The sequence below is a fragment of the Strongylocentrotus purpuratus genome, unplaced genomic scaffold (assembly GCF_000002235.5).
Source record: "Strongylocentrotus purpuratus isolate Spur 01 unplaced genomic scaffold, Spur_5.0 spur5_scaffold_16, whole genome shotgun sequence".
NCBI classification, from domain to species: domain Eukaryota; kingdom Metazoa; phylum Echinodermata; class Echinoidea; order Camarodonta; family Strongylocentrotidae; genus Strongylocentrotus; species Strongylocentrotus purpuratus.
In genome coordinates this window covers 29,834,750-29,848,624 of record NW_022145601.1, presented here as the reverse complement: position 1 = coordinate 29,848,624, position 13,875 = coordinate 29,834,750, and the positions used below count along the sequence as shown (strand labels likewise).

At 39.9% G+C, this 13,875-nt stretch overlaps 2 protein-coding genes across 2 annotated transcripts in view; both read left to right on the top strand.

Moving 5' to 3' along the window:
- Positions 1–984: 984 nt before the first annotated feature.
- On the top strand, positions 985–5,296 carry LOC591490 (tetratricopeptide repeat protein 36). The gene is made up of 3 exons (XM_791050.5): positions 985–1,191; positions 1,744–1,923; positions 2,756–5,296. The coding sequence occupies exons 1-3, from the start codon at positions 1,071–1,073 to the stop codon at positions 3,016–3,018; spliced, it is 564 nt and encodes a 187-aa protein (XP_796143.3). The 5' UTR covers positions 985–1,070; the 3' UTR covers positions 3,019–5,296.
- A 774-nt stretch (positions 5,297–6,070) lies between these two features.
- The window catches only part of LOC584675 (ER membrane protein complex subunit 1), a 37,019-nt gene continuing 29,214 nt past the window's right edge, over positions 6,071–13,875 (top strand). The window contains exons 1-4 of the mRNA XM_030987246.1: positions 6,071–6,207; positions 11,819–12,009; positions 12,640–12,751; positions 13,161–13,286. Of these exons, the coding sequence (XP_030843106.1) occupies positions 6,104–6,207; positions 11,819–12,009; positions 12,640–12,751; positions 13,161–13,286 (533 nt within the window). The 5' untranslated portion in view covers positions 6,071–6,103. The remainder of the gene's footprint in view (positions 6,208–11,818; positions 12,010–12,639; positions 12,752–13,160; positions 13,287–13,875) is intronic.

Here is a 13,875-nt window from a genome sequence, read left to right as displayed (position 1 = left end):
ATATCACATAGCTTCTGTAAACGTCCATATATCATCAATTCTATTTCAAAATTTTCAATGTCCACTTCCATAAAATCACTTTGTATCCATTCGTTTCTGATTGCTGAAAAGATCTTTTGAATTCTAAGCAAGATTTTAGTTGCAAAACCCAAATTTAAAAATGATCCGTTCAGGAGGTAGAGGTCAGTGGTTTGTGCTGGCAATGTTCACGCGAGCGAAAATGAGACAATCGGAGCAATATGTATATTAAAAATAATTTAAAAATAATAGATCTAGATAATAGTATACATACTCAGATTTTATTAAATAATAATGTGCCATTGTGTGTTTTGGGTGACTGCTAAAGCATGTGTATACTACTATGCTTATCAACTAGGGGACCTACGCCCTTAGGTCATAATGCCCCACAAAAGGGCACTAATGTAGCACATCGACACGGTTTTGATCCTGGGGCCTCACGGTTACGAGGCCATTGCTTTGTCACTGAATCATGACTGTACATACGCAGCGGGGGCTAGAGTAGGGGGCAGTTTCCATAAATTTAAAAAAAAAAAAAAAAATGCAATAGATTTTCAATAATTTATTGCATTTTACCCCGGTCCCCAACATAAAAAATTCCTCTGGACGGCCATGCATTTCGGCTCAAGGCATGGGCACACGGAGGATTTTTTAATGTTTTTATGTAGAAAACCCTTGAAAAGTCGTATTATCCATGGTTTCAGGCTTCCTGGATTGAGATTAACGACATATTATTGCACATCATGCTAATTAGATGATTATGCTCATATGGCTATTAAAAAAGTTGCCCAAGGTTGCCAAGCTGGCAACCAAGCTAAATTTACTTCAATACCCATCTAGAACACAAATCAACAAAAAAAAACCTTGTACTTATCAACTTTTCCAGGTCTGAAAAACTTCTACAGGACTAGACTACATGGCGAAAATCATCCAAAGACGATTGAAAACGCCAAAGAAAAACAACAACAAAAGCGTAGTATTCTAACGTCGAGCGATTGCGCAACCATTTACTTGTGTTTGGGGATCTCACGTTAGACGTTATATAAGAGAGAATGTCAAAACAAAGTGCACATGATGCGGCTGTGTTGGACGCTGTTTTTAATCCTCTTCTACCAGTAGGACAAGAAATTCCGGAAGAACAACCAGAAGAGATACTAGAGGCTGAAATTCAGGGTAAGTTTTCATTCACTTCGAGCCGCGGCGCAAATACTGCGATAGGGATGATGGGCATGCAGCTGGCCCGAACCTCTGCGGTGAGGCACTCTGCAAACACCTACCAGCAAGTCATGACGTGCGATCTTTCCACATGCACAGTGCAGTACTCATCTCCAGTAGGCCTACAGCTCAGTTGAACTGCTCTCAAATGCTGCGCATACACAAGTACAAGTGAGCGGTTGCCTACATTCAGGTACTAGTATACTGCACATTCCATGATTACATTCTCATTACAAATTGGGCTCCATCGTAAAAAAAAAGCATTTCAATGATACCAAATTAAATTATGATGATATAGTAACAAGATAGATATCAACACTCACACTTGAATTGCAGAACTTTTTTTGAGCAGTTTAGATCGTCTAAACTTGTTCAAATTACTGTTTGTATTCAGCTGTCTTGCCTGTCTGGACAAGCAACCTGTCCAGGCACAGACATCTTAGACTTCGTCAGTGAACCCATTAGGCTCTGGCTCTGGCTCTACAAATCTTGCTCTTTATCCATTTTTAGATGAGTCTGATGATGATAAGAGAGCAAAGGAACTTGAGGTTGAAGGAGTGAAGAGTGCCGAGGCCAATGATTTCGATGCTGCATTGAACTACTTCAGTCAAGCTGTATCCATTGCTCCTAACAGGGCATCATGCTATAACAACAGGGCCCAAGCTCTTCGTCTAAGAGGAGATGTAGATGGTAAGTGATCACAATTTTTGAAACACAGAGTGGCACAGTTGACAAGATAATGGGAACCAGTATTAATCAAAGATTGGAACTCAACTTTTGATAAATTTGAAAAGACTGAAAGTTATTAAGCAAGCATTACAAGGTTAGAATGAAAATGTAAATGAAGTTCATATAATGCTTTAAAAAAATGTTATTTGATATTCATAATGATTGAGTAGTCTATATTGTTGATTTCATGAACTGCTCTTAGTAAATTTTAGATGTTGATATGGTTTGGGTTCAAATTTAGTCATGAGAAGAAATTTTGGAGATGTGTCGAATCAAACAATTCGTCGCTGTTTTCACGAAGTGACGGTAGTGAAAAAAAATTGCATTCACTTTGCGTTACGTTTTTCCTCACTACCGTCACTTCGTGAAAACAAGGACGAATTGATGTGGTTCACTTTAAAAATTGGTAAAATGTGACTGGTGTTAATCCAATACCTATAATGCAGAACAATATCTTTTAAACCTGAAAAAATGAATGCGTTACGAGATGCTTTTCATCTGTTCCACTTCAAGACAATGATCTATTTCTCTCTCTCTCTCTCTCTCTCTCTCTCCCCCCCCCCCCCTCTCTCTCTCTCTCTCTTTCTCTCCCTCTCTCTCTTTCTCTCCCCTCTCTCTTTCCCCTCTCTCCCCCTCTCTCTCTCCCCCCTCTCTCTCTCTCTCTCTCTCCCTCCCTCTCTCTCTCTCTCTCCCTCCCTCTCCTCTCTCTCGCTCTCTCTCCCTCCCCCTCTCCCTCCCTCCCTCTCTCCCTCCCCTCCCTCTCTCTCTTCTGACACCCCTACATGATGTACAGGAGCTCTAGAGGATTTGAACCATGCGATTGAGCTGAGCCAGGGTCGTGGCAAGGCCGCCTGCCAGGCTTACACCCAGCGAGGGCTCATCTACAGGCTGGAGAAGAAAGACGACGAGGCGTTGGCCGACTTCAAGCGCGCTGCTAACCTCGGCAGCCCCTTCGCCCGTACACAGGTCATCCAGATGAACCCTTACTCTGCCATGTGCAACCAGATGCTGTCTGAGGTCATAGGTCAGCTTAGGGAAGAACAATGCCAAGATTGAGAGGGTCGGTGGACTGTTGCTCAAGAAAGAACAGCTACTGTTGTAAAGCAGTGATGATGGTGCAGAGGGTGGTCTGACAAGTGCTCCTGCATCGTTTGCTCCTGATTATCTCATCACAGATGTAGGGTTGTTGGGGGGGGGGGGGGTAGGTAAGGTGTAGGGTTAGGGTTGGGGTTGCAATTGTCATTTTATGTAAGGTTTAGTGCTTCGGTTAGGGTTTTGCGATTGGGCCTTCGGTCTTCAGTAAGTTTTATGGTTATACCAGGTAACCAGGTATAGTGTTTGGTCCTGAGTTGAAGATAGGAATTCAGATAGCGTAGTGAATTGTCTGCTGAGCGATTGTCATCTGAGCATGTGTCGTAGAACCATGATGATTTCATCAGGACGACAAACATGTTGGACTACTGTTGAAAAACTGCTTCTCTTGCACAGCACTGATGAGTTCATCTCCACATGCATGTGCAGTAGATGAAACATTAGCTGGAAAGTGTTATCATTCGTTCATGAAGTGTGGGGAGAAAGTGAAGATTGTCATCATATTTTCATAAGGTGAAGATAATTTGATCATTACACATGTGCAAATGTTTCTCAAACACCATTTCTTCCTGGTACTTGTCTATATTACATTTTCTGTAGCATGCTTGAAAATTATATTACCATTTTAAAACTTCATGAATAGTGAATGGGTTTGTCAAACAGCTAGGCATATTTACAATGTATGCCAGTAACTGCTTTTTCAACTACCTGTATATGTTGGGTCTATTTCAACAGCATGATAAGTGTCTATACTTACTTTAAGCATAAATATCTTGCCTGTACTTGAGTGCCTATGAAAAATGTAAATCTCAACATCAATTGATCCAAAAACACATAATGTAGAACACATTCAGTCAACACAGACTTTCTGAAAAACAACCGTTTAGGCTGAGAGAGTAACCATGTTTAAATAAAATAATTGAAACACAAGTCTAGTAAATCCTTAGAAATGCTAGATTTCCTGGCATACAGTTGTCAGTATTCAAAGTTTTCATATTGTTTGTAAATATCATGAGTTTGACCTTAGCAGATGCTGTTGTTTACTCATGGTATATATGTTACAGTACGTTGTGTACCCTTGCTAAGCTCAATCATTGCAAGTGCATGTTGGTGGATATTCTTTTGTTGTGAACTTCACATACAACCGTTTCAAGTCATAGGATATCATTTTATAGCCGTTTCTAGTTCAATCATTCAACTAGAATTATTGATGATGTGAAGGAAAAAAGTCATGATTTTGGCAATTAAACTATACTTATACATGCACAATTTTGAATTCATTTAACATCAAGTACCAGTATACGTAAATTAGCTGCTGACTACCTGTAATGGTTTTTGGCAATCAGGCTAAGTGCAATGTTTTAATGGAGTGACCTGATTCTATTGTAGGTGATGCCCTTCAAAGACAAAATTATCACGAGTGTCCATGATCGTAACCGGCTGAAGTAGAATTTTTAAAAAGTAGAGGGGGAGGTGGGGGAGGGAGCAAAGAAAATCAATCCATGGATAAAACTATAATGAAGAAAACAAATGCACTGGAATTATTTATCAAAGAATAACATTTGTAGATTACATCCATGTGGATCTACAAGCAATTTAAAAACAGATGTACACCATGACCTGTATTCTACTCAAATCTAAAACCAGAGCCAGGTTTACTCCTTTTTTAATATAAATATGGGTTAAAGTGGGATTGCACTACTTGTAGCAACTTGCACCCTCTATATAGCAAATAATGCCTAAGCGATACCCGTTGGTCCCCCATGATCACCTTTTTCTTATGTTAATTGAGAGCTCAGTTTGATCAGATAACCACCTGACAGTGACCACACAGGGAGGTCTAATCCCTCCTGGCCAAACTAGTGCAGACAGGCTTTAAATCTGGTTTAACAAAGGAAGTTAGTCCGATGTCTGTGATTTCATTTGTGATCTCAGATTTAGGGTGAAGTTTAACTGAATTAGTAGAATACAGAATAATTGGGAAAATGAAAAGAGGCATATATACAAGGTATTATCTTTTGATGCATGAATTTATCTTTATTCATGTGAGGTTGGAGTGGTTCTGAAAAAATTTCCACATGTTATTGGAGGCTATTTGTTGAATATTTGATTTAATGTGTTTGTATATGATATCATGGAGGAAATGTTTGAGAATAAACAGTTTCTCATCAAAATATGTATTCTGGAATGTTCTATATTGAAAATGCTTATAAATGTAAATGACATCTGGAGCAGATTCAAATTTTAATTTGCCTTTTTTCCATTTGACATGTTAATTGTGCCATTGGTGTTTATAATGTTGGGGATAAGGATGGTGATGACGGTGATACTGATGATTACTGATGATAACGATGATGATGATGGTGGTGATAATGATGATGGTGATGATGATGATGATGGTGATGATGATGATGATGAGGATGGTGATGATGATGATGATGGGTGATAATGGTGATGATGATGATAGGTGATGATGATGATGATGGTGATGATGATGATGATGATGATGATGATGGTGATGATGGTGATGATAATGGTGATGATGATGAGGATGATGATGGTGATGATGATGATGATGATGGTGATGATGATGATGATGATGATGATGGGTGATGATAGTGATGATGATGGGTGATGATGAAAATAATGTGTTTGTGGTTGTGATATTTATGTTAGATAATGATGATGGGGATTGTGATGATTATAATCATGGTGATAATGAGTATGTGATAATAAATCTAGCATGTTTCAAGAGCGATTTCCTGAATTTGTTGATGCAGGTCCTAAAGGTGAATAATTGTTTTAATTTGTATTTAACATCATGACATAAAATTGGCTTGTACTAGGATCTTGATGATGAGGTATTATCAAAATGTTGGTTTTTCTGCGTTGATTGATGCGTGATTTTCGTTATTTCCTTTCTTTATCTCTATCATTCTTTCTCTCTTTCTTTCTATCCTTTTTTTCTCCGGAAATTCCTCCAGCGATTTTTTCATAAATTCGACGATACTCATGGATAGAGGGCGCGCTTCAAATTGATAGAGAAAAGATGGCGACTTGCATAGCACCAGCGTTTTTAGGAGTCATTGTTCTCCTAACTGGCCTTCAACCTTCGAATGCCCTTTTCGAAGATCAGATAGGAAAGTTTGATTGGTAAGCAATTATCTCTGCTAAGTATGTGTAAAGTTATGAGATGAAAGGACAGTAAATGAAGTTTTCAGAGGCCCAGAGGGACTGTTATGTCTGTGAAATGTGAAGGCGTGACCCCGGCCCCCCCACTCAGTGTTATTTAGGGTACGCATAGACTATGCGTGTTCCAACCGACCCCCCCTTTTCAGCAAAAGTCCGGTGTGTAAAGTCAATACGGCTCGACCTTTTTCTTTTGTATACGAGCCTTTTTCCGCACCCCCCCTTTTCAGCAAAAGTCCGGTGTGTAAAGTCAATACGGCTCGACCTTTTTCTTTTGTTACGAAAAGGACATTTTGGCAACACGCATGCGGTCATTTTGAAACCTGAGTGGGGGGGGCCGGGGGCGTGACTCGACTGTGTCTGTGAGGGATGAATGTACAGTCGCAGCATGCCACTGCTAGGGCAGGGCAGCCGACGTCGACGGGGCAGGGCTAGGGCCCCGCTGGCCGGTGTGACCGCACACGTCACTAGTAGGGTGTCTGATCGCGCACCCAATGTTGTGTGCTAAAACCCTTCCCATAGAGATTGTACGCTTCCCTATGTGGTCTACGTGCATTGCGCGACCATCCAAAATTGGTCAATGATTTTATGAAAAAATTTGAAATTCAAACCTTTATAACAAATGATCCTGAAGGTGAAACTCAATAAATGAGGTGTCATATGAAAGAGCAGGTTTTTCTCCATATTCCCCATCGGGGGCCACCCCCAGAATTCTAAAAATATCTTGGTCAAAACAGCGATTGAAATGTTGTTTGCATCCTAGCTCCAAAATTTGCCACTTTCCTGAGCTGCCGCCCCGCGGCTTAAGCAGGGCTAGACGTAAGGATAATATCCAGATGCTTTTTTTTTCGCTAGCCCCAAGGGATCATTTGTTATAACAGTTTGAAAATACCCTTCCCACATTTTTGGAATCAGCTAATTAGGGAGGCGTGAGCTCCGCTCAGTCCAAACCATGGTTACATCGCGTAACATGTGCGCTTATAGTGAATGAAAGTATGGGTGGCCGTTCCCGCCATAGAACCCGGAAGTGAATACACGTTATAGTCAATGGCAATATCGCGGAGACATCTCCGCGATATTGCCATTGACTATAACGTGCATTCACTTCCGGGTTTTTTGTGCGACGAACGCCAACCATACTAGTCAATGGCACATGTCGCGGAGACAGCGTAGCTCAAGCTGCAAGTCGCGGATTGGCTTAGCAGCATGCGTACGATATGCATACGCTTGCATATCGCGCGATACAGCTGTTTGGCTAAATTTAGCAAAACAACATCACTCTGCGTGGACGTCTTTTTCGTCGATTTTGACCAAAATGATATGAATATACCAGCGTTTTGGAGGGGCTGTTACTTTTGATAGAAACATCGGTGAGACTTGAAATTTGAAATGTATTATTCTGATATCATTTTTTATTCAAATATCAAACAAAAATGGTGAAAAACGATCCCAAATTGAAAATTGAAAAATCGTTCAGACACCCTATCACTAGGCTCGGTCAAGAATTTAACCAAAAGTATGAAATATTGATTCCTGATTGATAGCAAGTTGCTTACCTGTTGCATGTTCCTGATGATAATGAGCAAACCCGAGATTTACATTATAAAAATGCTGACCCCTCAGCAGTAGGGGCGCTTGTCCGAGAATGAGGGGCGCTAGTGTAGTTAGGCACATTCATGGGTAGACAGCAATAACCATCTGATTTGGGTCATTTCTTTAATAAAACTGACATTTGTTGTCATTCCCCAATACAGATGGCAACCCAGAGATCTCGTACCGTGGGGGTAAATTAGAGCCACAGCGTAACAGCTTTTCGTTACCGACATTTCTCCCCCGATTTTCTTTATTTAGATCTAATTTCCTGATTTCTAAATCAGATGTAAATTAGGTCGGTCTATATATCTCCTAATTACAGTTTTCAAAATTTGCTAACCTATTATAGAATGTGAAATTTTCGGACTTACTTATAAATGAATTATCCAATTTGTTCCTCAGAACCGCGAAGCACTTACATTCATGCATTCGAAATATTACCCGGCGGCCGATATATTTCCGGGTCCACCTACCAAAACATAGCCAATGGCCAATCAGAGCACTCGTTTCGTGGGAGTTCGTTGGTCAAGCCGGGCCCACTCGTATGTAGCTAAGGTAGCTATTGGACGTTCGAAAAGAAAAAATTAATATTCATCAACTAAAACCAAGACGGATAATGTTGACGAGACTTTCTCGGATTAATCATTAATTTAGGATCTAAATGAGCAAGCTATCGTAAGTCAAATAAGCTATATATATGTTATTTTTAATTAGACTCTAATTATTGTCATATTGCAGCATGTGTGAGGATGTAAAGAGTGAAAATCTCGTAGCATATCTCATTCATCGCGGTCCTGCCGAACCGAACCATTGGTTCCGTACAGTCCCGATAGGACAATCTTCAGTCTCTATAATCGGAGGTCTAGTGGAGCCAGACGTAGTCTCAGTGGAACAACCGACGATTAGAGAGACTGAAGTTTTCGGTCTAATTCATGGGGCACTAGAGGGCGCTTCGCGAGCGTACGAAAATCTGAATGGCCTTGCTGCGGTGGGTCGGCAATAATCAGCCCAAAACTTGGATATGGGAGGTTGGAAGGATATATCTTTTTTATAATGTTATCCGGTCTTACCCTTAACCATCCTATGTTTAATCTATGTAGAAATAACATGCGAGTACGATAAGAGAAACATCGGGCCTATTACTGATGCAACTTTTTAAATATTAGCCTAGAAATGACCACCAAACGGAAAAAAATGACATTTTTTCCGACAAATCTTCATAAAATCTGAGTTATAAACAACTCACAACTAGGCTCGGTAATGCAAATACGATTTTCTGAAAATTCAGGTGTGATTTTTTAAGTTTCTTTCAAGTATATTTCTGCGCATCGCAGCGCAAATTTTCTTCACTGCTTCAAAATCACCCTTGAAATTTTTTTTTGCAACGAATTTGATACGGGGTCCGCGAGTGTTCCCCGTTCCTTGCGTGTTGAAAGTTTGGTAATACAAAGTTTGCATTGACTCGCTCACGAAAAAATGGCTCGAAGACAAATTTCAAAACGAGAAATAAACAAGCTTTTGTATAGTTATAAGAGATCTACCGAGGTTTCTTTGTCGATATAATTTATTATATAGTCTCAATTAGAATTCAGAATTATCTCACTGAAACCGACGATGTTCTCGATCGTAGTTATTTTCACTTTGCCAGCAGACGTTCTAGCGTGGTTTTGGCAAAAAGCTAGCCCGCCACCTTCCCACCTCGAACCTTTCGAGTTCCGCTAAAATTGTGCGCTGCGGAGCTCCGAGGGTGCGTTGGTATCGCTGGCAAACTCTCGGGCGGCTAGCTCCCCACGACGGACCATTCGCGGTATGGCGAGAGTGTGTGTGTGAGATACGATTTTGGATTCGAGAACGCACGTACCACAACCGTGCGCGTCATTTTCAGCTGTCGAATGTCTACGACCAATTTTACATGTATGATTTTTAGTACAGATACTTGGTCAGTTTTCTTCTTATATCTTTGGTTTTACAACATTTAAAAATATAATTTCTTCAAGTTTGCTCCTGACTCGGTTCAGACTAATTGTCTGATGTGTTTTCGAGTCAATTTCTTGAATATATTTTTTTGCATGAATTTGCCTAGTGTAGTTCCATATCCATTTTTTTTAGCAGTTTCATATCCATTCTTAGCAAAGGAATTTTAGCCCAATTCTTTACTTATTTTAATCATAATCATATAGGCCTATCACATTTTCCACCTGAATTTGGATCACATGCACATCCGACATCGGGAAGCCTCCGTTAAGGAAGGCACGTAGCCAAAGGGGGGGGGGGCACGTGCCCCCCCCCAAAAAAAAAATTTCCAGGATCGGTTGAACTTTTTTAGACCCCTTTTTTACCTCGATCGATTACATGTATGTGCCCCCCCCCCAAACATCGAACTCTGGCTAGGTGCCTGCGTTTAGGGCTTCGATGTCGACGTCGTTGCTCAGTACCGTCTCTACGCAATAGCTCTGCAACTCAAACTGAAGCTATCAGTCTAAAATTATGCAAACTTCTCGTATAGTTTATGGTATCGTGCATGTGCTTAATACCATAAAGCATACACAAAGTTTGCATAATTTTGGACTGATAGCTTCAGTTTGAGGTGCAGAGCTTTAGCGCTTAGCGTAGAGACGGTACTGATCAGCGACGACGTCGACATCCAAGCCCTAAACGGAGGCCTCCCGATGTCGGATGTGATCCAAATTCAGGTGAAATATGCAATATATGATTATGATTAGAGTTAGTAAACAATTGGTCTAAAATTCCCTTAGATCTAGACTATTTAGAATGGATATTAAACTGCTAAAAAATGGATACGGAACTACCCTAGCGCCGAATGAGGATCATCTACATAATTGAAAATTGTCTTTGTAAATGCGGACCGATGCGTCCTCAAAAATAAGGATCGTCCACATTTTCCCAGATGTTTCATATTTTTGATTGGCACGTTGGCGATGTGAAAAAGTTTGCAATGTTGATTCTGCCAGAATTGGAAAATGAGGTGTAGAGTAAAGGAGGGGGTTTTCGGCCACTTAAGACAAAATCCTATCTTTTGGACCCTTTACTTCCTATTTATTATCATTTTTTGTTCAAATCATGAAGCAAATATTATTATTATTTAAACAAAAGAAGAATCCCAGAAAAAAATCACGAATTGCCATGACAATATTCATTTCAATTTTCACTGTTTCGGAGGCAGTTATTGGCATAGCGAACCAGTTTTCGGCCGCATGTACAAAGGTCAACAGGAAGCGCGCACGCGCGCCATGCATTTCCGCACTAATCTATAGCACTAGTGGGCGGAGCAGGTATCCCACGCCGGAGCTCCCCGGAGCTCGCCAGGCCAAAAACTAGTATTGCGTTGATCGGAAATTGGAATCTGAATTAGACAGAGATATAGTGTGTGCGTTGCGATGTCCGGCTGCATTGATTTAATACATCCAGTGAGATACTTCTGAGCTTGCAACTAACACAAAATCGGGCTCTAAATCTGAAAAATACTTGAAATAAAGGTCATTTTAGTAAGATACTCGATTTTTCAGATTCGGGTAGCGGGACCGCCGATTACATCGCTAAAATGTGATATTTTAGGATATATTTTCCATTGCAAATGTGGTTCTTCAGTGACTCTGGCATGGTATGGTACGTGTGGGATATGTGATATACTGTTATGCGATGTAATTTAAAAGGATTTTACCATGCATCCAACGGATCGGCCGAAAACTGGTGATGGTCGATTACCCCCTCCTTAACTCTACATGAATAGATTTTTTTTTGCGTTGCCAATTTGATACTTACTTTAGAATAATAGCAATTAGTTTACACTTTTTACACTTACATTTTTTTACACTATTGACATGATTGATATAAAGGTTGCTACGGATGGCCTGGGCTTTCTTCTTTCCTTTTTTTTATAATATCTTTTAGTAAGAGGATGAGACTTGTGATTGAAATTTGTAATGCTAAATGTTTATCTTTTATGTTCTTAATCTTATAGGAGGCATCAATATGTTGGCAATGTCAAGTTTTCTGCCTTTGAACAGAGCAAGCACAAGCGTCAGATCTATGTGGCTACTGAGTCCAATGTCCTTGCAAGCATCAATCTAGCCGGTCAGCTGAACTGGAGGCATATACTCCAGAGAGGTCAACAAGGGGTCATTAATTCTATGCTCTACTCCTCTGCTGATGGTAAGCATAGAGTTATTCATGAGTCCAAACTTACAGTCAACCTTGCACCAGTTGACCTTAAAGGGATTGTTAAAAATTGCCAAATTTGAGATGCATGTCCCTATGTGTTCTCAGCATCTGTGATAAGTGTAATATTGAAGCCCTAAAAGAATTGCGCTTCAAAATGATCATAAAGACTTAAATTGCCTCAAAAAGGTTAGTAAAAGATCTTTGAGTGACTGGTTTTACCATACTCATTTTCCCCAATAGACTGTTGTGTTATTAAATTTTGATTTCCAATCATAAATATCTTGATAATCAGAGAGGCGATCAGCTTGTAAAAGTCATGGGATTCCTGACTGACCTCAAGGTTTATAATTATCATTGCAGCATGAGCTAAATCCAGGGTTTTGTTTCAGAATCTGAAGCAATGTTACTGAGTCACTTTAAAGAGACTTACATGTATACACTTCTTTATAAGCAGATTGTAAACTATGGAGTATCAGGGTGGGACATCTTTGGCTGACCTAGTGTCCTCATAATGGTATTTGATATTAGTTCATCACATTGCGTTTCACATTTGCTGATTTAAAATACAAATTGTTGACCCCTCATTGAATTCTAACTCTTGTGACTCTCTTTGATTTGCAGCTGGTATTGTGACACTGTCAGGTCGAGGACGGCTGCTCCGTTTGTGGAACGCAACCACTGGCTACCTGAAATGGGAATCTCCTGTTTCCCCTGAAGCAGCAGCCGTTAGCAGGTGACAAAATCATGCTTATTATGACAAAAAGTTCTTCCAACAAATACTATGATGCTAATTTAAAGTAATTTAAACTAATCATCAAAATAATTTTGTTCTGTATTAGAAGTTACATGGCAGAGCACTACATGTCATAAAAACATATAAATGTGCAATCAGGAGAAGGCCTGAAATTTGGCAAGGAATAGATTTCAAATCTAAGCTTTTGCAATAAATTCATTTCACGTACTTGATGAATTTTTTACACAAAATTCATCGCATAAACAATGCCATACAGTTCACAATTTTGAGTCAGGCTAGCTTGTACCTTGGACATCCACCTAAGGTCACTCTGTAACTACTCTAGTTAAATAAATTAATCCTTCAAAAATTGACAGCTACTTATTGACCATTCTATCTCTTTCATCAGTTCTGGAGCTACAGCTATGCAAGTCAACAGTGAATCCAAGAATGTGATTGTAGCAGTCAAGAACCATGTCTTCAGTTATGCTTTCAAGTCGGGACGTAGAGCTTGGACGTACGCTGATCAGGACAGGTGAGAAACGTCCCCGTCGTAGACATACTGCTAGTAAACCCATGTTCAAGTCAATGGTTACACAGAAATACTGTATGCAATTGTTGCAGGCTTTATTTTGTTAATGATGTAGGATTGGTGTTGGAATTATATTGAGGTATTAATAATGTATTGAATGTAGATCTTGTTGAAACTTTCTTTTTCTCTCTCATTTTGTTATCGCACTATCTCTCTCTCTCTCTCACTCTGCCATCGCTCTCTTCTTTCTCCATCTCTCTCTCTCTTTCTCTCATGTGCTCATCGTTCTTTCTCTTTTTCTCTACCTCTATTTCTCTCTCTCTCTCTCTCTCTCTCTCTCTCTCTCTATATATATATATATAATGTAAAAATAAATGGTTCTGCGTCGGTGCATAAAATGAATAGGACACAAGGTAGATAAATAAAAACACCGGAGAAGTGAATATTCCACTGACGTTTCGGGCATAGCCCTTTATCGAAGTGATTCAAGCATAAACAACAATATACAAAATCAAAAATATATAGGCGACGCTTGGTAGTCAAGATGCAAAGGCGCGTGAGAGTACGCGAAAGAAGAGAAAAAGAGATAGAG